Source organism: Paramormyrops kingsleyae, chromosome 10, assembly GCF_048594095.1.
Source record: "Paramormyrops kingsleyae isolate MSU_618 chromosome 10, PKINGS_0.4, whole genome shotgun sequence".
NCBI lineage: Eukaryota > Metazoa > Chordata > Actinopteri > Osteoglossiformes > Mormyridae > Paramormyrops > Paramormyrops kingsleyae.
Genome location: NC_132806.1, coordinates 29275557 through 29298159, shown reverse-complemented (window position 1 = coordinate 29298159; position 22603 = coordinate 29275557). Strand labels below are relative to the sequence as shown.

The following is a 22603-nucleotide window of genomic DNA, read 5'->3' as shown; positions in this document are numbered from 1 at the left end:
TAGCAGCAAATAGTTATGAGTATGACAGTCAAAATAATAAACTGATATTCATTGTTATTATTATTATTTATTATTATTATTATTATTATTATTTCAAATTATGTAAACACCCCATGACCCTGTCCAGTATGATGGATGAATCATTTACACAGAAAAGAACATTTATTTCAGAAAATACACGTTTGCATCATGGAAAATCTTTATCATATAAAAATTGCAAGTGAAGACTTCCTCATTTCTATGGTGCTACATTGGGGGGAATAATTTTGTTAATTTGAAAAAAAGATTTTAAACTATTTCCAGGTTTTATGTTGAATTTAAAAAAATACAATATATTCAAGCTAAAAATAAAAGTTTCCGTTTGAGCATAATTTTGATTGAATTCTGGATTTCAGTTGATACCACACCCTTACACCAAATCAGTGCCAAAAGAATGAAACTAAAAAAATAAAGTGAAAAAAAAGATCTTGATGTGAAAAAATCTGAAAAAATAAGATTTGATGCTGCAAAAAACAACTGAAACAAAAATATATATTTGAAAGGGGAAAATGAAAATGAAGATCTGAATCAAAATTATATTTAAACTGAAAAAAATCGCATACTTAATTTTAGTTTGATTACATTGTTACGTACTGTTTTTTAAGGTTCAACATCAAAACCTGAACTTTCATTTAATTTTTTTTTTTCAAATTAACAAAACTATTGGCCCTGATTTAACAAGATAGGTTCCCCGTTAGTAAATCCTGGACTGATGATTTTGTTTATCAGTCACACTCTCCAGCCAAAATAGGGGCCAGATGTTTCTTAAACAGTTATGTATCTTTTCTGATCTTCTTGTGTACAGATGTTGACCAAATGACCCCGTGCTGTAGTTACTGCAAGCCTTTAGCATGCCGTGCAGCACTGGAACCGCATGTGCGTGTGTGTCTGTGCATGTGTGTGCGTGTGCGTGTGCATGTTTTCCTAGAAAGAGGTTCCTCTTCCCAGGACCTTCAGGTTATGAACACTGGCAATCAAAGAACAGGCAGAGCTAATTCAGGCAGGTGATAAAATGTGTCGTTGACTCTTTGTGCTGGTGTCATTACTGTGGCTAATTCATACGCCTGTGTGTATTGGAGCGTGGTGGTAAATATTAGCTCTGGAGTCTCCTGCTCCGAGAGATTGTGTTTGCTCAGCCACCGGCCAAACGCTCTCCTCTTTGTTTGTGTGCCACTGGCGGTGAAGCACCTTCCATGTACTGCAGCCATGACCTGGCAAAAGAAATATGAAAGAATGGTCCAGGTTGGGCCAGACTGCCGAAGTCGGTGGCTGAGCAGTGCAGTGCGTATCAGTGTGGAAAGCGCCTGTATTTGTGCTGGGTGTGGAGGGTCACTACAGATAAACATGCATAGTACGCAGACTTATCTACCTGCAGATTAGGGACTTTCTTGTCCAGAGGTTCAGAAGAAGCGGAAATACCATTCAGGACCTGCTTTCTCTGAATGCCCAGCCTCTCTGCCTTAAACCCTCAAAACTTCAGATTTGATCTTATTCAGACTTTTGGAAATCTGCCCCCACTCTATCGCGGCAAAAATGTCAATAAAGGTGATATATAAGGACTGTAATATAAGGATTATACATTTTTTTCTGTTTGAATAATTGTTATTGTGATTTGCATGTGAATCTCGGTTCGTGAACTAAGCCTGAAGCGCGTTCGGAGATAGCGAGAGGCACGTGGGTTCTTGTTTGTGTGTGTGCCCGCTGTGTGGTTAACAATTAAGCCCTTTGTTTTAGCCCGCCAGAGCACATGGCACTGACTCGTGCGGATGTGCCATCGCACCAGTCTTTGTGCGAGCTTTCTGTTTCCGTGGTGAATTTAACCACTCTCTCATGCACGCATATGTGTGTGTGTAAGAGAGAGAGAGAGAGAGAGAGGGAGAGAGAGAGAGAGAGAGGGAGGGAGAGAGAGAGAGAGCGGATGTTGTGCTGGGCATTTTTCCCCTAATATTCGTGCTTGAGAGCAAACATATTCCTCTGACATATGGTGCTACAGCCTTGAGATCTGGCCTTGAGGTCTTAGTCCTCTGCCAGACTTTTTCCATTCAATTAATTTATTATTTACAATTATTTTATTAATTAACTGGTTTAACAGTTTGCAGCGTCTGATTAATTTGGTCTAAATTCCATGGATTACTGCTGCCCAAAGCAGGGGTCTCATCAACACTGATAACAGTCTCATATTCTGATACGAAAGGACAAGTAATCACACGCATCTCTCCTGTTAGCAACAAAATCAGCGACCAGACAGGGAGAGGAGTGTTTGTATGTGTTTCTCCATGCGTGCCTGCGTGCGTGCGCGCTTTTAGCCAGGCTGTGTGAATTGTGCTAATTGCGTTTCAGCGTTCTATGGACTGCAATGCTACTTCTCTGATTTACTGGACTCTTTCTCATTCGGGTGATGCCAGTCTTTCAAGTGAAACTTACAAGCAGGCCAGAAACTAAGACGGAGAAAGGAGGAGTGTGTGTGTGTCATTGTCAGGAAGCCACAGCCATTCTTCCTCCTCCAAATAAATCAATTTCTCTCTCTCTCTCTCTCTCTCGGTGCCCAAAACAATAATGATAATAATGCTGGGTGAAGTAAACAGATCTTTTGAGGAGAGGTTTCTTAGCAGAGCGACACAGCCAGTCACTGTGCCCTCGGGGATACGATGCACAGCAGGTTCGTTGGGGTAGGAGGGAGAGGTGGACATTTGTGACTTTATAGTGTCACATGGCGTGAGAGATCTGTTTGCTTGGGGGGTGAAATGTGGCCCCGAACCATGCAGAGAGCACAGCAGTTAAAGTCATTAGTTGAGTGCTGCTGAAAAGCCACCGAAATTAAGTGTGTTGTAAAAGTGTGAGTGAGTGTGGAGGGGAGTCACCAAAAGTCAGTCACCTGTCCAAGCAGAATGTGACCTTGTCTTCATTTTCCAGGAAGTCCTCTTTCAACGAGATTCCCAGGACAATGCTTGGAAAGGAGAGATGTGTAACCAAAAGAGAGATGTGTTACGCACATCTGTGTGCTACACAGGAGGCGGCCAGAGGAGACGGGGAATGGTCTGGATGGGGCTGATTATCACATGATTGATCCTGACCCAGATGGCAAAAACAGTCAACAGGTTAGACATCAAGTGTGAAAAGACTTTCACTGGTACCTCACTGATTAGCCTCGACGACAACTGAGTGGCGGCATTAAATGTAGGTTTTCGGTGATGTGCAGGTTCAATAAGGCCAGTTTAGGGTCTTCGACCTTATGGACATGCCACCATTGCTGTGGAGAAACTGCATTACATCAGAGGAGCAGATTTGAACCTACACTCACCCCCCACCCCACCCCACCCATTACCCAGATGAATTTTTGATCCATGTTTAACTCTTTTAAATGCATCTGTGAAATGATTGACATGTAGTTTAAATAACAGGCCATTCTTTTCCAATAATAGTGCATCATCGATTTTAATTACAGTATACTATGCTATAAGATGCATCTGCAATGTACAGCAAAGTGCTTAGTGTGCTCTTAAGTATGGTCTTTACTCTTGATCACGAGATTGCCAGTCAAGCATTTCAGCAGTTTTTCATAAGGTGTCCCTGTGTCCAGCAGTAATTTTAAAAACTGCACAGCCGCATTAACAATCATACAATGTTATCATATAATGAGGTATTCAGCAAAAACAATTTGCTGGCTGATCTTTGTAAACACGTCAAAATTGATATTTGAAAAGCACTGTTAAACAACCGAGTATGCTTTAACAAGAAAATTTAGTGCTTACATTCTTACCTTCCTAGTTTTTATTAATTATGTATCATTATTTCACCAAATTTGAACTGATTAAACATTCATGACGCCTTGGTGGCAGACTGAAAAGCATACCAATCGTTCGTCCACTTTGTATTGTTTGCATTTGCATTTTTGCGTTTGACGTACACACTACGAATGTGTTCAATTTCAGGTTCTTTATTTTTCCGATTTTGCGGAATATAGGATTTTGGCCACATGATGTTCAACTTTGCACTGATGCCATCTAGCTCGTACGCACAGATATTTCATAGGCCTGCCGGTCATTGCTAAAACATTAGGTGGAAATCACATAAAGGGCGCATATTGCTGTCGCGCACATATAGGCCTATTGATCAAGTAGATACAGGCACTGCAAAGCATCCACGGACAGGGATAAACAGAACCTTTAATGTGCTTTATATACCATGATAACCTGTATATTTCCAACAGACACTCTCTCATTTATGAGTGGACTTGGGTTCGAGTCCCACATGCAATCAGAATTTCCGTTCAAGTTTCCCATAATTAGCCAAGTCACCGTTGACGGACCGTAGACATACACCGCTGCGATAAAATACTGCCACCCCTCGCCTTAAATCTCCAGCCGCCGGCGCTGCCGTCCGCTTGTTCTTCGTGACGCCGCGAGCCAATCGGCGCGCAGCGCTCTGCGCGTGAAATGCGCCGCGCGCTCCGAGCGCAGCCAGTCTGTCACCGACGAGCGTGCAGTGACGCCCGGGCTGCCCGCTCTCACTGTCGGGAGGGAGCGTCTGCAATGACCCGCGGTGCGAGAAGCCGAACCGTGGATGATCGCCGTGATTCGCGCTGAGCGGCCAGAAATAGCGCTATCGCGCTACCCCAAAGCTGTGAATTAAAAGTTGGGAAGAATAAGCTTCGTTTTAACGCTGCCTGACTGCATACAACGGGAAATAAATATTTACAATGTGAAATGCATAATCTTCGGATGCTTCGGGATTTCTGATGTTTTTCACTGCCTCACTCTCACATGTATGTTGACGTCCGCCTCCTTGAACGACGCGGAGCGCGTTAAAACTTTGCGCGGTTGTTTGTTTTTTGTGCATCTTCATTTTGGAGACTCACCTTAAATTGCCACCTACTTGCAAGTATCCAACCTCTCCCCCCGTGGCTCCGAGATCGAGCTCGGTGGTGGCTGGATATTTGTAGCTGGAAGCAGCCCTGTCTTCGAGAGCCGGAGGGGTAAAGCGCGTAGCCGAAGTTGCGAACTCCGCTAAGGCAGGGTATGGCTTTATTTCAGTCCTCTGTGGCAGACAACATGATTTTCCTCGGGGTGCTGCTGAACGTCTTCATTCGTGGTAAGCTCCAGCCGAAAATGCTTCCATTGTTTTCGGAACTCTCCTTATTTATTTGCCTTTCCTTCCCACCTTTTTCGTAGATTTTATTAGTTATTATTATTTCGGGGAACCCTTAATTGTTGTTGCATTTTGAAATATCATTATCCTGTCTTCTTGGGTGTGCAAATTGTATTTAAATGTAAGAGGTTTCTAATACAAACATCATCCTCAGTTCTACAATTGTACATTTCCCCTACAGTATTGAAAATGCTTGGAATTGCTAATGTGGAGAGTGATACGTTTGTTTAACTACATTTTCAAAAAGTGACATTTCCACGTGTCCACGAACCATGATAGGATAAAGAGAAGAGCTTGTGAAATTAATAGTAGTAATATTCACTTAAATGTTATACATTATTATGTGTTCATCGATATCTAGTGTCAGAAATCTAAGCTCGTTTAGAATCATATTTGGTAAATCTACAAATTCATTGACATTTTAATTCAATGGAAAAGTTCTTCCTCTTACAATAATGTCCGTTTTTCATGCTTTTTATTGCGCTCCGTGTGGACTTCATTTATTACCCTTATATGCAACTTTTGGCACTAGCTTTTTGCCAAACCAGAATTGCTTTTAATAAAATAGCCTAATAGATATTTAGTGAAATACTGCTTAAGTTGTATCTTACCGAGCCCAAATGAACGCCTTTTAAGGGAATTAGTCTTTGTCTAACATGGTGAAACCTTGATTCCACAAATGAGGAGTGGACTTTGTTAAACAGTAAATAGACTTTGTTGCAAAACGTTTTTAAACGAAGTAACAAAGAGAAAAATATTTGTTTACGATACAACGCAATTAAGGTTCATATGTGCCGTCATCTGCCTTGTCAAGACTTTTGTCTGTAAACGAAGCTCCTTAGTCAACCTCACTCAAGACGGGGGTGATATTATATTGCTATAGATATACTTATGACTCCAGAGATCCAGGATGACATCATTTCTCAAGGTCCCCGACATATACCACAATCTCCATATTTTTGTGAAATTATTCACAGAGCGGATTTCAAGAATAATGTTTTCCAAAACACTCGCATATATAGACGCACTCGTAGCCATATGGTCATATTCTGCATCCCCCATGCTGTGTTTTGGTATATTCAAACTTCGCCATATCGTTCTTGGCTCGGCATGTGATTCGGTCCGCTGTCTGCACGCTTCCCAACGTGCCCCGCAAACACATCGTGGGTAATGGAGCGGGAAAATTCTATGTGGGATATTTCTCATATTTATAGCTACTCGAGAGGTGATCGCGTTCACAGCAATTATTTTAATTTCTCTTTTTGATTACATTCCAAGTGCGTTGGTGAAATTGCAACATAGGTATTACCCTGCAATCAACATACTAACTATAAAACACAACGAAACCCAGTCGGGTCGGTTCAGCCTTTGATTGCGGGGGGTGATGCCGGGGTTTCTCATCGGCGATGGCAAGACAATAGAAACGGTGATTTTCTGCGTTTCGCCCACCGTTTTAGTGCAGGGTTCCTTAATTATCTTGCTCCCTTTTCTCCTTACATCACTGGGAGCCATCCTTCGGATACTGGCTGAGTGCCCCACCTCTTCCCACCCTCCCAGTTAACGGAGTCTGCCTAACACGGTGTAATGCCAATCCTTCCTGACAGGTGATATTTATTAGCTGTGGTAATGATTGCAGATCTGATGCGTTTGCGTGTGTAAAGCTGTCCCGCGGGTCTTCTCACATACTAGTACGTCTACCTCGATAACCTCCTTTTCTGAGAACGGTCTTCTAGAAATGCAAAGTCACACAATACTTTAAAAATTATATTGCGAGCTGTAGGCGTCTGTTTTTTATTGCGTCTCTTTAAGAAGGCTCATGCAGATAGTTATAAGACCAGCTCATTTTTATATATTGAATAGAAAAAGGCCAATTGCTTGCCACGAGACATTAAAATAGACGGATGATAATGACTTGTGTATTATTTCGTATGCTTGTGTCTACATCAACTTTTGTTTTTAATTACTGATAAAGCCACACCAATATGTATTTTCCTTAACTATATAAATGTGTAACTGAACACTTTAATTTGGAAATATTCACATTTATTACTATGTTGCCGTTTTTATTTTGCATTTCCGTCCAAAATACAATGCACCATGCACTGTTAATTGATATCTACATGTTACATTAGTTGAAGTGGCAAATATAAGCCAGTTGCAGAATGTGTTTCCTACTTTGTTCCTCTAGGGGGAGTAGTAACACACGGTATTTGTGTCAAACCTCGATCCGGCGCCGGGCCGCACGTTTGCGTGCCAAATGTCTGCCGCCGAATCGAGATTCACCTTAAAGCACCCGGTCCCCCTGGGGGCCCCGGTGCCGGTGCGCAGTCAGGTAATCCGGGCGGCATGGCGGAGCGCGGTACCAGCTGTGCGGCGGATTTTGCGGACTAATCTGCTAGTATTCAGTGGAACAGTTTAACTCGCATCCCGAGGTGTCTGCTATGTTTACGACTTGCTGCTAAAGAAACGGCAGTATTTTAGAACTGAAATCGAATTTTTCTCCAGTAATAACGATTAAATGATAATCGGAATTTTGGTTTACATTAGAATCTTGTTTTAAAAGTAGATCTTGAGAAAAATTTAATCTTCTAAAAATTTCATAAAATTGTAAAAGCACTGAATAATGGATCTAAAGTAATCTAATGTTGGATGACCTCAGCTGGGATGAGTGACAAAGTAAGGACATGAGATCATGCCAATGTGCTACAGCAACAAATCAGAAATGAAATTGATTTTTTTACCTAAAGGGTGAAAGGAAAATGTGAGTAAGGAAGTTTGTTATAATCAAATGAAAGACTCTCCCTTTCTCTGTGTGTGTGTGTGTGTGTGTGTGTGTGTGAGTGTGTGTGTGTGTGAGTGTGATCACGCCCATGTGTTTTCTTGATAAGCATGTTTGGAGCACACACAGCAGCAGATGGCACCAAGCTTAGGCTGCCGCAACTAGGAGAGTTTCCCAGCAATGGAGTGTGTGTGTGCGTGTGTGAGAGAGAGAGAGAGAAGGTAAAGTTCTAAGTGTCAACTAAATTCTAGTATTCATGTGCGCAAAAATCAAGAATGGTGTTCCCTTCCGTGTGTCCCCCGGAGTGTCACCCTGGCCGTCTGCCTATCACTCCATGTCACTCCTCACTCTGTGAGCTGCTTTTCACTGCCCCTCACCACTGTAATTTTGGGTCCTCGTAATGACGGCTCCTCCATGACGTGCGCGGCCCCGCCCACGCGGGTGTGTGACCCGCTCCCCTGTGCGCCCATGCCGCTCAGCCTGGGCCTCGCAAACGTGAGCCCCGTGAATCTCACACTCCGCCCGTTTCTGCAGTGACCCACTTTTCTAATGACATCATGTGACCTAAGCAGACGTAGTTCCCGTGGCCGCTTGCGCTTCACGCCGCCGGCTCTCCTCTCTTCCTCGCAGAAATCCCCGAAATGCTCCGCACCCTCCCTGCCCTCCACGCTGCGGCGTTTTCCCCGCTGCTCCCTCCGTCTGTCTTGGTCCCGCACGCCTTCCAGCCAGCCACATACGAGACTAATGGCTCCGTTTGGATACGGAGGCTGGCTTCTCGGCCTGGAAAATGAGCTCCCGAGGTCTGATTCTGATAGCGGGTGGCGGCCCCTCTCTTACTCTTCGCTGGCCTCTCCTTGTAACCCTATCTGTGGCTGACCTTGTACCACCCAAGCCTTCGAAGACCTTCTCGCCCCCTGTCCCGACTCGTCTGTCGACAGCTCCCAGCCTGAAAAGCCTGACCCGGCTTTGAGAAAGGAGAACCCTCCCCTCCCGGTGCCATAAAAAAGGGAGAAGCTTCATACATTACTGGCTATTGGATACACGGGACAGGGATAAACAGTAGCTATCATCCAGGGACGAAAGTGTCTGCGTGAGCACTATGCCTGAGACAGGCCTGGTTTTCATTTCCATGTTTGCTCTGGTGACTCCCCATTAATATCCACCGTCTCTGGCCTGAGTCCGGCAGCCAAGGCGCATAGCCACAGACCGCGGGGATAAACGGCACGGGTGCGAGTCCGGCAGCTCTGCGCAGACAGGCCGTCTGCGCTGCCTTAACTCCGGCAGCCAAGGCGCATAGCCACAGACCGCGGGGATAAATGGCACGCCATGGGGGTTTGGAGTAATTGTCGGTGCTGTATGAGGCCCCCCGGTGGCCAGCTGTGGCACATGCCGTCGCATGCCGATGCCAGAGCCTGTGTGCCAGTGTTTGAGGAGCCAATCGCACAGCGTGACCCTGAACTGAGAGCTTTAGAATCGGCAGCTGGACCCCCCAACCCTACCCACATCGGGGGGGGGGGGGGGGGGGACGACAGTCACTCATTTGCATATAGCGTTTGTCCATTCCGTTCCCCTCCTTCTCCACATGCTTGGCAAACTGTTTGCAGTGTCAATATGCAATAATGAATATTTTTATGATGGAAATCTGTTGTTTGTTTTGCTTGCTGTGGTGCCTGACCATCAAATACAAAACAACACAATACTAAGTACATAAATATAAAATCAATGAAAATGGAAAAATCAGACAGATGCAGTTATGGTCATATAGTACTTTTCAACCTAAAATAAGTAAATAATTCCTGTTGAACTGAGTTGGATCCTTGATTTTATTAAATCTGCATTTGGCAGTTTCAGTTGTTCTGACATTTGTGTACGATATTTGTTGTTGTGTAATTAAATTGCCCCCCCATCTGACGCCATCGTGCACCCTGACAGACAGTGGAACAGCCATCCTTACTCTCCCATCCATGCTCTTCAGCACGATTCCGCAGGCTTTTGTTTTGCCCCAGCGATTAGACGCTTTAAATCCCTTCATTTAAAACTTAGCCATGTGTAAGCAGTGGAGAGCGTTCTCCCGAGGAGGGAGGAGTGAGGCGGAGCCCCGGCTGCAGGTTCAAGCCCTGGGGGGGGAGGGGGGGGGGCGTGTGCTGTTTGCTGACCCCTATTACCTTGGCAAACATCTGTCTGGAGTGAAAAAAAGAGCATGAAGCAAGAGCCAAGCAGATCAGTGAGGTGGTGAATGTGACCCCCCCACCGCCTTGGAGGTTAGACATTAAAATAGAGCAACATGTGCTGCATCAGTCTTACTGTCAGATCTGCAGCCATGCGCATACGCGTTATACCGTGTTATACCGCTGTAAAAGTCACGCCAGCGATGCGCCACTTCCCTTCCCTTTCAGTGTCGCCCCCTCAGTGTCAACCCCCCCGGTATCACCCCCCCGGTGTCCCCCTCCATCGTCCCAGTGTCGACCCCCCTGGTGTGAACCCCCCCCCCCCTTTGCAGCTGAGTTATACACGCAGGCCCCGGTGCGCTGAAGCTGTGCTCTCAGTGCCGTAATCGTAGCTTGCGGCTGCAGAAGTCCAATCACTCACGCTCCTTCTGCGCAGTTCATGTCCCACTGCTTTTCCAGCCTCCTGCACTTATAAGATATTCGCCGTGACTCTGCACTCCAGTAAATGGCTTCATTAAGATGTATGTGTGAGTTTAAACCCTCCCCCCCCCCCCCAAGTGGCTCTCCTCCCCTACCTCTTTCCTTAGCCTCCTCCGTGGTGTGCTCCTCCTGATCTGTCTGCAGGGGGGTGTGCCAGGCTCGTACGCGTGTGTCCCTCCATGCTGATACGCGTCTGCCGGATGTGTGGATGAGCGGGGGCCACACGCACTGGCCCCCCATGGCGAGCCTTTGATTATGCACGCTGGGCCTCTGTGGGGCTTCAGCCACGCTGTGTGTTTAGAGCCAGCGTGGGTTTAATTGTGGAGCGGCCCCCCTCCCGCGGTGGCGGTTTGCCGGCCGTTATCCGCGGCAGGCGTCTCCCCCGAGGCTTGCCTTTCACGTCGGATCAGGTCGAGTGCCCTTCGTGGCAGGCAGCAGTGTCGCACGTAAACGCCAGGCCTTGCCGATGCTCGCCTGCCTCAGAATAGATTCAGACGCTTTAGTACTGTTTTACTTTAACCCTCCCCGCCCCAATCAGGAATTTGGGTCGCGACTTGGGGTGTACTCACACTAGGTTATCTGTACCCTGCCCGGGCACCTTTGACCCCCCAATGTCCAGTTCGTTTGACCAGTACGATCGGTCCGCACTGTGCCAAGACCTGCTTGAAGAGGTGGGAATGTTCAGTTGGACTTCGGGCATGGGACGCATCTGCTGTGATCGCTAACTGAGCACAGAATTGTGACATGACATCAGTGATGCGACTGCACACACATACACTATACGGACCTGTAAGGGATGGATCGGGCCAGCCGTAGAGATCAGGTACCGACAAACACTTAACAAGCATGGCGGGCGAAGGGATCACTTTGGTCTACAGCAGAGGTGCAGTGTTTGCTGGTACCGATGTGAGTATTCAGCAACAACTGGATGTAACACACAAAAACTCTGAGATATCTGGTAAAATAAGGAATCTTCTTACATTCTGTGGATAAATTTAAAAGAGAGCCGGGTCCAAAATGACTTCAAATAAGCCACAAAGTAAGGACATTAATCAAAAGCGCTCATCATCCTGTTTTCGTCAACGCAAAAAGTTGCACGGTGATGATGAAAGCGTGCTCAGACACGGAACATTAAGTGCAATCTTGGGAGGGGGGGGCAATCTTGCTTGGGCACGGTACGAGGCAACTGGGCCGAGTGTGAGTACAGCCCTTCCTCACCTCGGAATACGGGCCTGTTCGGCTTCCTCATCAATCGGAATCTCAGTTCACCTCATTGGCAGGAAGACCCACATGTCCTGGGAATTAATTTTGGCAGCATCTGTGCTGTCATTCAAAGGCAACACAGAACATAAAGAAAGTATATAAAAAATAGTACAATGGATTTGAAAGTAAAGCAAGAGTGCAAATGAGTACAGGTTAGTCAGCATATCTCCTTGTTTCTCCCTGTACTGGCCTGTGCTCCTCTTCCTCCACCACGTCTCCTGGTTTCTTCATGTACAAACCTGTCCTCCTGCACCACGTCTTTGTTTCTCGCTGTACTGGCCTGTCCTCCTCCTCTTCCACCCCATCTTCTGGTTTCTCCCTGTACTGGTCTGTCCTGTTCCTCCTCCACCCTGTCTCCTTGTTTCTCCCTGACCCGGCTTGTCCTGCTCCTTCGGCAGATCTCCTTGTTTCTCCCTGTGCTGGCCAGTCGTCCTCCTACACTCTCTGTCCTTGTTTCTCTCTGTACTGGCTGGTCCTGTTTCTCCTCCACGTCTCCTTGTTTCTCTCTGTACCGGCCTATCCTGTTCCTCCTCCACGTCTCCTTGTTTCTCTCTGTACCGGCCTATCCTGTTCCTCCTCCACGTCCCCTTATTTCTCTCTGTACCAGCCTGTTCTGTTCCTCCTCCACGTCTCCTTGTTTCTCTCTGTACCGGCCTGTCCTGTTCCTCCTCCACGTCTCCTTGTTTCTCTCTGTACCGGCGTGTCCTGTTCCTCCTCCACGTCTCCTTGTTTTTCTCTGTACCGGCCTATCCTGTTCCTCCTCCACGTCTCCTTGTTTCTCTCTGTACCGGCCTGTCCTGTTCCTCCTCCACGTCTCCTTGTTTTTCTCTGTACCGGCCTGTCCTGTTCCTCCTCCACGTCTCCTTGTTTCTCTCTGTACCGGCCTGTCCTGTTCCTCCTCCATGTCTCCTTGTTTCTCTCTGTACCGGCCTGTCCTGTTCCTCCAGCACGTCTCCTTCTTTCCCTTTGTACAGGCAGTGCCCAGGCCTCCGCCCCTCTCTCAATGGCCTCAGTGGGCTGCCTGGAGGCGCAGACCCGATGTGCTGCGGATACGTCCTGTAAGGCCGCTTACCAGATCCTGACCCACTGCGCTTCCTTGGAGCTGGGCTCGTCCCTGGCTGCAGAGGTGCCCCGCGAGTGCCTGGAAGCGCAGGGCTCTCTGTCCCAGCACAGCTCGCTACTGTCCTGCAAGTGCCGACGGGGATCCCGCAGCGAGGAGCTCTGCCTCATGGTGTACTGGACGGTGCGCTTTTCACAAGGTGGGTGTCCGTGTCCCATGTGCAGCATACACACACCAGCCCGCCTCCTACAGGGGAATTATGTCGCCTTGCCCCGGGAAATCGCCATTAAATGAGGGTTCAAATTGGGCCTGTTTCTCACTCCCTTCCACCCCCCCACATGTCAGCCTGTTACTAAAATAATTCGCTTGTGTGGATAATGGGGATGGTGCTGATGACCATCATCGTCACGTCAGACAGAAAAATGAATAAAAACCCGTTGCTGTGTTTCTCTGGGGGGGGGGGGGTTCTTTGGGTTTGTTCCTCCCTCTCCTGTAAGGCGATACAGATTCTGAGATGTTACATCCAGACAGTAATCTGAGGCCCAGTCCCTCCTGTTTACACAGTCTGTCAGCTTCCTTTCGGAACGCTGCTCTTGAAGGTTTTCTATTTCTTTATCACACATGTATACACAGATGCTCCCTGGGTTACAGTGGGGTTATGTTCTGGTGAACCTATCATAAGGTGAAAATCCACTTTAATACAGTACACCTAACCTAAGAAACATTATAGCCTAGCCTACCTTAAACATGCTTTGAATACTTACATTAACCTACAGTTGGGCAAAATCATGAACACAAAGCTTATTTAATAATTAATCATAATAAATAAATACATGTGTGTCACATGTATTTTATTGAATAATGTACTGAAAGTGAAAAACAGAATGGAATTGGAATATGCATCGCAAAGTCGAAATACCGCAACATAGACCATCATACAGCTCTTTCTTTCACTTTTGCACCATTTTGCACTTTTGGATTAGATCCCAGGCTTAATTTTGCAGTGTACTTGTACTTGTGCAGTGATTAAGCTGAACTCGTCCTAATCTAAGTGCGTCTGCTCCTGTCCTCGCCGGCTGCAGGCTTTGAGGAGTACGACTCCTCCCCGTATGAGGACTTGGAGATGGAGCTGGTGAGGAGCATCGAGATGTCCCGCATGTCCTCCATCGTGGCAGGTAACTGGAGACACGTCCGGCTATAGTGACGCACGGTAGCGCGCTGCTGCGAGACAGCACCACTGGGCGGGGGGCGCTGAGCACCAGTCGGATGGCGAGGGGATCGTCCCGTAGACCAGATGGCGCTCAGCTCCGGCTTTGAGACGTGCTTTGTTTGCCACGCGGTGATAATGCAGAGCAATGCTCAGTGATTCATTTCCAGATGCCTTTAGGAGAACATCTGACCATGTTCTGCAAGGGGCTCAGGGAAGCAAAAATTGTAAAGATCTTTGGGAAAACTTAGAAATGTTAGCAATAAATTAAAAATGTTTCATGTCTCAGCTTCTCTCTCTTTCCGCTGGTGTCCTGATCTGTCAGTCGTTTCCTTCTTTTCTCCCTCCCTTCCTTCTTCCCTGCCGAAATGCCCCCCACCAGCCTCATCTCTGCCTCCGAATGGGCAGAACCAGTGCCTAAAGGCGGCGCAGGACTGCGGCCTGTACGAGAAGTGCGGCTCTCTGCGCTCCGAGTACGTGCTTGCCTGCACCAAGCGTGTGCCCGGCTCCGAGCGTTGCAACCGGCAGAAGTGCCACCGGGCGCTGCGGCGTTTCCTGGAGCGCGTGCCCGAGCAGTACAGCTTCGGCGTGCTCTTCTGCCCCTGCACCGACACGCTGTGCGGCGAGCGCCGTCGCAAGACCATCGTGCCATCCTGCTCCTTCGAGGACCGCGACGGAAAACCCAACTGCCTGAGCCTGCAGGCACACTGCATCAGGGATGAGCTGTGCAGGTCAGTTCCGGCGCGCCGCACAAGGGGGCGCTCCGGCATAGACCCTGCCCTGCATTCATTTCACGGTTCAATGACACGGTGCTTTATGCAGTGTTTTATTCGTATTTACGCATTAAGCCAGGCTAAGGACAGTAGCCTTTGTTTTGTAATTATTGTGTTTAGATTTTTCATCTCATGTTGTCATTTTCATGGTGAAAACTAACAAGGCTTAGCACTATTTTTAGCAGTCATTTTCAGTGATTATTTTTCATTATGCTTCATCAATTACTCCTAAAAACAAATGCATTTGATGCAATAGGTAAAAGCATCCGAACCTTCAGTCGTTTTCATTTATTGGTGCGGTTTTAATGCCGCGATTTGGCCAATCAGCAGCTGGGTTAAGCCTAATTAATGCGGAGCTCAACCAGACTGGAAAGCCGACCGCAGCGGTTAGCGGGCACTGGGAGTGATGGGAGGCACAGCCTCCTACACCCCCCAGGTAGAAGAGGGGTATTCTGACTTATACGATACCATACGATGCCATGCGAGGATGGGGCACACCAAGGGTGTACATGAGTGGAGAGGGAGGGAGGCTGTGAAATTGCCTCACACCTGCATTTATGACCCCGCTAGGGGCAACAGAGGGGGCAGGGATACCCTGGCAGATTCCCCGGGGGGGCCCATCCATCGCCTCTCCCCCCAGCCCCCCTGCTCAGCAAATTCGATCATAGGGGGCTTTTATTTCTTCAAAACGAGTGCCGTCCCTAGCAGAGGATCCAAGGTGATGTTTAGTTGGGGGGCCTAGATTTTCTAGCTATGTCCCTGAGTCCGACTCTCATGCTTATTCTCTTTGGATCTATGAATAGGGGATGTGCAAATCCATAGACTCACAGGCTCCTGCGAATCACCACTAGGGCGGCACTAGCACTGAGATCCACGCTAGCTGACCGTTTTCCTGTCTGTGTCTGCCTGCTGCCTGACCCCTCTCCACACACGTCTGTCACTCCCAGGGCTCCCATTGGCTGATCTTGGTCCAATCACAGCTCTGAATCTCGGCTTATCGTCGTTTGTTCTTCTGCCACTCTGCCTGTAGTGTCACCAGTTGGGGGCTGAGACCCGCTGCTTTTCCTCATCTCACCTGCGGCTTGGCCACCTCTGAACTTCCCCCACGCTCTGCAGTCGTCACTCTCTTCTCAGCCCATTTAGAACCTTAAATTGGTTCAGCTCATGAGTCTTTCTAATTGGCCATATGATATCCCTCATAATAGCCCATGTCATTTTCCATGAGCAATTATTGTCACGTGACCTGATTTTGACTGACGTCCCGGCGCATCGAGAGCAGCTCCATCATCCCGTTTAATATCCCCTGCTCAACGCCCCCCCCCCCTCCCTCCACGGTCGTTTTTCATGCTGGCCATTTTCTTTGGAAAACGGCAGCAGTGATTGTGTGGCATAGATGTACTCTAGAGGGCGCCGGCGTGCGACTGACTCTCTGTCTGTCTGTGTGTCAGATCGCGGCTGGCTGATTTCCAGCATAACTGCCAGGCGTCTCCCTACTCGCTGTCCGGCTGCCTGCAGGACAGCAGCGCCGTGTGTCTGAAGGCCTACGCGGGGCTCATAGGTGAGCAGCAGCTGCGGGAAAGTCAAGAGGGAGGGGCCGGGGGGGGCGCATGGGATTTGTTATCCAGCTGTGTTTATGGCCACCATTCAACCCAACCCCCCAGGCACCATCATGACCCCCAACTATGTGAGCAACAGCAGCATGGAGGTGTCGCAGTGGTGCAGCTGCGAGGGCAGTGGGAACCAGTGGCAGGACTGCCTGCGCATCCTGCACATGTTCAGTGACAACGGCTGCCTGCGTGAGTGTCAGTGTGGGCAGGCAGACTGGCAGGGGCCTGGAGGACAGGGCGCACCGAGGGGGTACATGCACACACACATGAAGGGGCCAGGAGGATGGGGCGCACAGAGGGGGTACATGCACACACACATGAAGGGGCCAGGAGGATGGGGCGCACCGAGGGGGTACATGCACACACACATGAAGGGGCCAGGAGGATGGGGCGCACAGAGGGGGTACATGCACACACACATGAAGGGGCCAGGAGGATGGGGCGCACAGAGGGGGTACATGCACACACACATGAAGGGGCCAGGAGGACAGGACGCACCGAGGGGGTACATTCACACACACATGAAGGGGCCAGGAGGATGGGGCGCACCGAGGGGGTACATTCACACACACATAGGGGCCATGACGACGGGGCGCACAGAGGGGGTACATGCACACACACATGAAGGGGTCAGGAGGATGGGGCGCACAGAGGGGGTACATGCACACACACATGAAGGGGCCAGGAGGGTGGGGCGTACAGAGGGGGTACATGCACACACACATGAAGGGGCCAGGAGGATGGGGCGCACCGAGGGGGTACATTCACACACACGTAGGGGCCATGAGGACGGGGCGCACTGAGGGGGTACATGCACACACACATGAAGGGGCCAGGAGGATGGGGCGCACAGAGGGGGTACATGCACACACACATGAAGGGGCCAGGAGGATGGGGCGCACAGAGGGGGTACATGCACACACACATGAAGGGGCCAGGAGGATGGGGCGCACCGAGGGGGTACATGCACACACACATGAAGGGGCCAGGAGGATGGGGCGCACAGAGGGGGTACATGCACACACACATGAAGGGGCCAGGAGGATGGGGCGCACAGAGGGGGTACATGCACACACACATGAAGGGGCCAGGAGGATGGGGCGCACAGAGGGGGTACATGCACACACACATGAAGGGGCCAGGAGGACGGGGCGCACCGAGGGGGTACATTCACACACACATGAAGGGGCCAGGAGGATGGGGCGCACCGAGGGGGTACATTCACACACACATAGGGGCCATGACGACGGGGCGCACAGAGGGGGTACATGCACACACACATGAAGGGGCCAGGAGGATGGGGCGCACAGAGGGGGTACATGCACACACACATGAAGGGGCCAGGAGGGTGGGGCGCACAGAGGGGGTACATGCACACACACATGAAGGGGCCAGGAGGATGGGGCGCACAGAGGGGGTACATGCACACACACATGTAGGGGCCTGGAGGACAGGGCGCACCGAGGGGATACATGCACACACACATGAAGGGGCCATGAGGACAGGGCACACCGAGGGGGTACATGCACACACACATGTAGGGGCCAGGAGAACAGGGTCGCACAGAGGGGGTACTTGCACACACACATGTAGGGGCCATATTGACGGGGCGCACCAAGGAGGTACGCAGACACACACACATAGGGGCCAAGAGGATGGGGCGCACTGAGGGGGTACAAACACACACGCACACACACATACTTTTAGTCGTACGCACACATACACACAGCCCAAAGCCATGTTCTGATGGCTGTCTGGCGCGGCTCGTGCTCTACCTCACAGGCAATGCCATCAGTGCCCTGGGAAGCTGGCCCTCCCGGTCGGTGGAGACCACCCCTTTGCCCCGCCCACGCCCGTCTCCACGTATCCGGCACGACGAGATAAACGGAAACGTCCTCCCCGAGCTCAATGTGGTGAGTGGCTCCCGCCAGGGCCTGGCGTCCCATCCTGGGTGCCCCCCCAGCCCTAACCCTAACCCTCACCAGTAAGGTGTATGTATGGATGTCACTCCTTTATCTAGCCAGATAATTTGCTTGAGACCTTTGCATAAAGGTCCCCCCCCCCCCCCCCCCCCGCTGCACTTTAAATAGGGGATTTGGTCTCGCTGTAGCCCTCCTCTCTCTGTGGCCCCTCTTTCTCTACATCCTTGCCCCCCCTCATCCAGTGCTCGCTCTCTGTGAGAGGATTAACTAAAGGTGTTTGCGTGAGGCAGTGCATCAGTCAGCTTGTATTAATATTCATTTATTCATACCCATCTGTCTCTCTCTCTCTCTCTTTCTCTCCATCTCCCTCTCCTTCTATCTTAATCCCTCTGACTCTTTCCTCCGTTCTGGTTTTCTCTTCCATTCATTCCCTCTTTTTTGCTCTCCTCCCTCCCTCCATCCCTCACTCATTCATTCGCATTTCTCCACCCACTTCTTCATCTTTCCATTCACTCTCCCCATTTCTCACTCTTTCTTCGCCCCATCGCGTTCATCCCCCATCCCCCGGGTCCCATCCATCCATCCATACTACTCTGTACATGTATGTCCCTCTGTCAGGTGGAAAAGAGTGAGGAGGAAGAGGAGGAGGTGGTGGAGGAGTCCCACGAGGAGGTAGAAAGGGAGTTCAACGTCATCCAGCTGTATTCGGAAAAAGGCACAGAGTCGAACATGCACTCCGGAGCCTGGGGGTGGGCTGGTTCCCCCGGCCCGTCCTTGCTGCTGTCCCTGCTGCTGCTGCTGACTGACACACTGAACTAAAGGGGGGGGGCAGCACATGGGGGACCCCCGAAGCTCCGCCTCCACCCAACCCCTCCCCCACATTGATGCTCAGAGAGGGAGAGCGAATGAGGCAGCAGGCAGGATGGAGGAAGAGGAGCGGAGATGGACGGACTGAGGAATGGCCTCTCTTTGCGTGTCGTATTGCTCTCTCTCTCTCTCTTGCGTGTAATCGTCTCATTCACCGCTTTTCTCCCCACTATTGGCGGCGATCGGGCGACTGCGCCCTCCCCAAACGGACCGATCGGTGCGCCTCCCTCTTCGCCTCCTCCATCCGGCACCCGGCTCCCAGACACTCATCAGTGCGATTGCACCCCCCACACGCCATCTTGTGATTCTATGTGTAAAAGTGCCGGGGCTGAATGGCAGCCCTGTGGAAAAGCAGCATCCCTTTTCTCCCGTCTCCTGTCTGCCGGTAACCCCCCCCCCCCTCCCTGTCCTTGCCCTCTGCAGGAGCGCCTGCCCTATCACATGGGGGCAATGCCAGGGGGCTTACAGCTGATGAACACGGCACAGAGGCATTTTTTGGGGACGGGACAAGGCAAGGAGTGAGAGGGGGAGGTGGACAGACTTGAAGCTGCGTCGCATTAACGTTCCGTCTCTTTCTCTGTCTCGCTCTGCTCGCGCCTCCCTCTCCCCCACGTTAGCATGCGCCTCCGACCCCCGGCGATCAAACATCGTCTGGCTAAGCCCCCCTTCATCGCTTTATCTGCCGCTGTTTAATTTTGCCACCGCATGGGTCTGAGAGTTTAACCACAGGCGTCGACACGTAGCAGGAAAAAACCCTAATAACAGCAAAACGGAAAAACAATATGTGTAATAAAGCAAAAATCGAAGAGCCGCGCCGCGCATCTCGGGTCTGCACACGTGGGGAAATAGAGACCTATTTGTTTCCGTCCGCAGGCTTTTTTTTTAGGGGATTGTTTTAGTTTTGGGGAGACAATACATTATGGTGGGGGCCATTTATCTTCTGCGGCATTGTGGGAGAGATTGTGGGAGAGGAAGAAGGGGCAAGCGTGCGAATGCGTGCGGAGGAGAGCGAGGAAGAGACAGCAGCAGTGTGAGGCCCTGGAGCACAAACAGAGCGCGCACCATTGCCGAGTCCCTACTCCTCCCTGCTGATCGATCGCTCACTGACACTGTGTTTTCTTCTATTGTGTTTTCTTAGGAACTTGCAAAATTAACTTCCATCTGCAGGGGATGGGGGGGGGGGGTTGGGCTGGGGCTGATTTAGAGGCAGCATTAGTGGTAGTCACACCTCTGTCACCCTGCCCGCCATCTTTAATCTCTCTTTCTGTCTGCCGAGGTGAAAAGCTTTAGTTGTCGTGGCAACCCTCCCTCGAATCCCTCCACCTTCCCGGGGCTCAGAGTGTTTATCGGAGCCCCCCCCCTCGTACCTTAAACAAACGCCGCCTTTGATATGATACATCAAAGAGGAGAGCACTCGCTGGCGGAAGGCAACATTGTGCCAGGGAAACTCCAGAGATGGGATTGGGAGGGACAGGCAGTGGGTTAACTGGGAAGGAGGATCGATCGTGCCGTCGAGTCTGAACCTCGTTTATGATGACCGCTGTAATTTTTAATTGTTATTGCGGTCGTTTGTCGTCTGGTGACATCTGTATGTGCCGGGAGCTTGACAGTGACAGTCGGTGGTGAGGGAGGGACCTTCATGGCCTTGATTTATATTACAATATTTTAGAAATCATTATTAGTGAGCTAAGAAGTCATGCGTTAAATAAACATGCAGTGCAAGGTGGGGGGGGGGATTTGAGTATAAATAAGTTTTTTTTTATTGCAGCTATTGTGCTAAAGCTGTATAATTTGCCCCAACCCGACTTCCCGATGCAATTTCCCTCGTAAAAAAATCTGGTGCTGCCTTAAGTTCTCTGTTCCAAGACCCTTTACTGTGGCAGCACAGTGGTCTGTTTCAACAGCGTCTTACTGATGACTGGAGAGATGGAATCAGAGAGAGAGAAAGAGAGAGAGAGAGAAGGAGGGAGAACGGGAGTGAAAGTGACCAAAAGGCTCTGGGTAGCATTAGTGCTATAGTCAGACACTCAGATTTATTTCCATGCCTTGAGGTGAGAGCCAGGTCTCGCTTCCATTGTGTTACCTAGTGCTTCAATGTGCGTTGCTGGATGTCCATGCATCAACATCAGCGAGCTTCAGAATAAACTTCCAAAACACACTCGCATCGTTACTTTGCCTGCTGTTTCTCTCCCTCCAGTGCTCCCATGAAGGGAGAGCCGAAATAAACAGTGTAAATTCTGTGACATTTAAAAGCTATTTTTTCTATATGGTATGTACACGTGGATGTACAGGTGTGTGATCTGCGTTCCTTTTTATTAACTGCCGTTGCCGTGGACGTGGTCGGGCTCCTCCCTGTCCCCCCACCCACCCCCGCCCCGTTTGTTCGATTCGGGCAGAAAGGTGCCGCCCCCCCTGCTGGGGGAAACAAAGCTACTGTCCACAACCTGACGGCGATTTCATCTGTACTGTTTATGGTGAAAGCTAAATGCCTGTGGTCTCTATGCTGAACACCACGTCAGAATCACTGGCCGTCTCAGTCATAACGACGTGTTTTTTCTTTCTTCCAGATTTCAAAACCAATAATGCTTAGGTGTATTTAAGTTTGATGTGTGCTAAGAGAGGATAGAGACACAACTGGAATTAAGGAATCATACGAGCGTTAAAGCTCGTAATGAATCTCAGACAGTTACAGAATAAAATGCTAATAACTAAATGCTAATCAATTTAGAAATTAGCTAACATAATATCAAAGGCAGCAGCGACAGAGGGGAATTGGTTGGTTCAGTAGTTCTCCGTGGTGGCAAATCCACAGAACCCATTTGTTGAGAGCGAACAGGACCCAGAGCTTCTCTAAGTTGTGCCGTCTGGCCCATTTGGCGTCAGAAAAGTCTCTCCGATTCCCTCGTCTGTGTCCGTAACATTCAGGTTTTGTTCTGTGCTGTTTTCTATCAGGTGTGGACAAAAAAAAAAAAAAAAAGCAACTTGCGACACTGTGCAAAGATGAGTCAATAAAAAGAGCAACCTCACGTTTTTCTACCTGTGCTGCTTGACTGGTCTGTGTGCGCTTCCCCTTCCAATGGGCCGAGTGATCTGCCGCTGGGAGTGAGCCGAGCCGGTGATGTCTCTCACCAAGCGATGCGAGTGATCCCATGATGATGTCATTTCCTGTGTCACGCGACTCAGCACCCTTGTGCAACACCTATACCACGGTCAGTCCTGGAAGGGAATCTTGCTAGGCTCATAGTCCCCTACGACCTTCTACTAAATAAGTAGATGGATGGATGGATGGA

General features: G+C 49.5%; 1 protein-coding gene across 1 annotated transcript; it reads left to right on the top strand.

Annotated features, from left to right (window-relative positions):
* The first annotated feature begins 4442 nt into the window (after positions 1–4442).
* gfra3 (GDNF family receptor alpha 3) lies at positions 4443–22343 on the top strand. Its single transcript, XM_023829372.2, has 8 exons — positions 4443–5130; positions 12852–13136; positions 14020–14112; positions 14527–14875; positions 16366–16475; positions 16579–16713; positions 18307–18437; positions 19065–22343. The coding sequence occupies exons 1-8, from the start codon at positions 5058–5060 to the stop codon at positions 19263–19265; spliced, it is 1377 nt and encodes a 458-aa protein (XP_023685140.1). The 5' UTR covers positions 4443–5057; the 3' UTR covers positions 19266–22343.
* Positions 22344–22603: the final 260 nt, after the last annotated feature.

Coding starts and splice junctions, on each gene's coding strand:
- gfra3 (XM_023829372.2), top strand. CDS start 5,058: ATGGCTTTATTTCAGTCCTCTGTGGCAGACAACATGATTTTCCTCGGG. Junction 14,876..16,365: donor ATCAGGGATGAGCTGTGCAG/GTCAGTTCCGGC, acceptor TCTGTGTGTCAG/ATCGCGGCTGGCTGATTTCC. Junction 18,438..19,064: donor TCCTCCCCGAGCTCAATGTG/GTGAGTGGCTCC, acceptor TCCCTCTGTCAG/GTGGAAAAGAGTGAGGAGGA.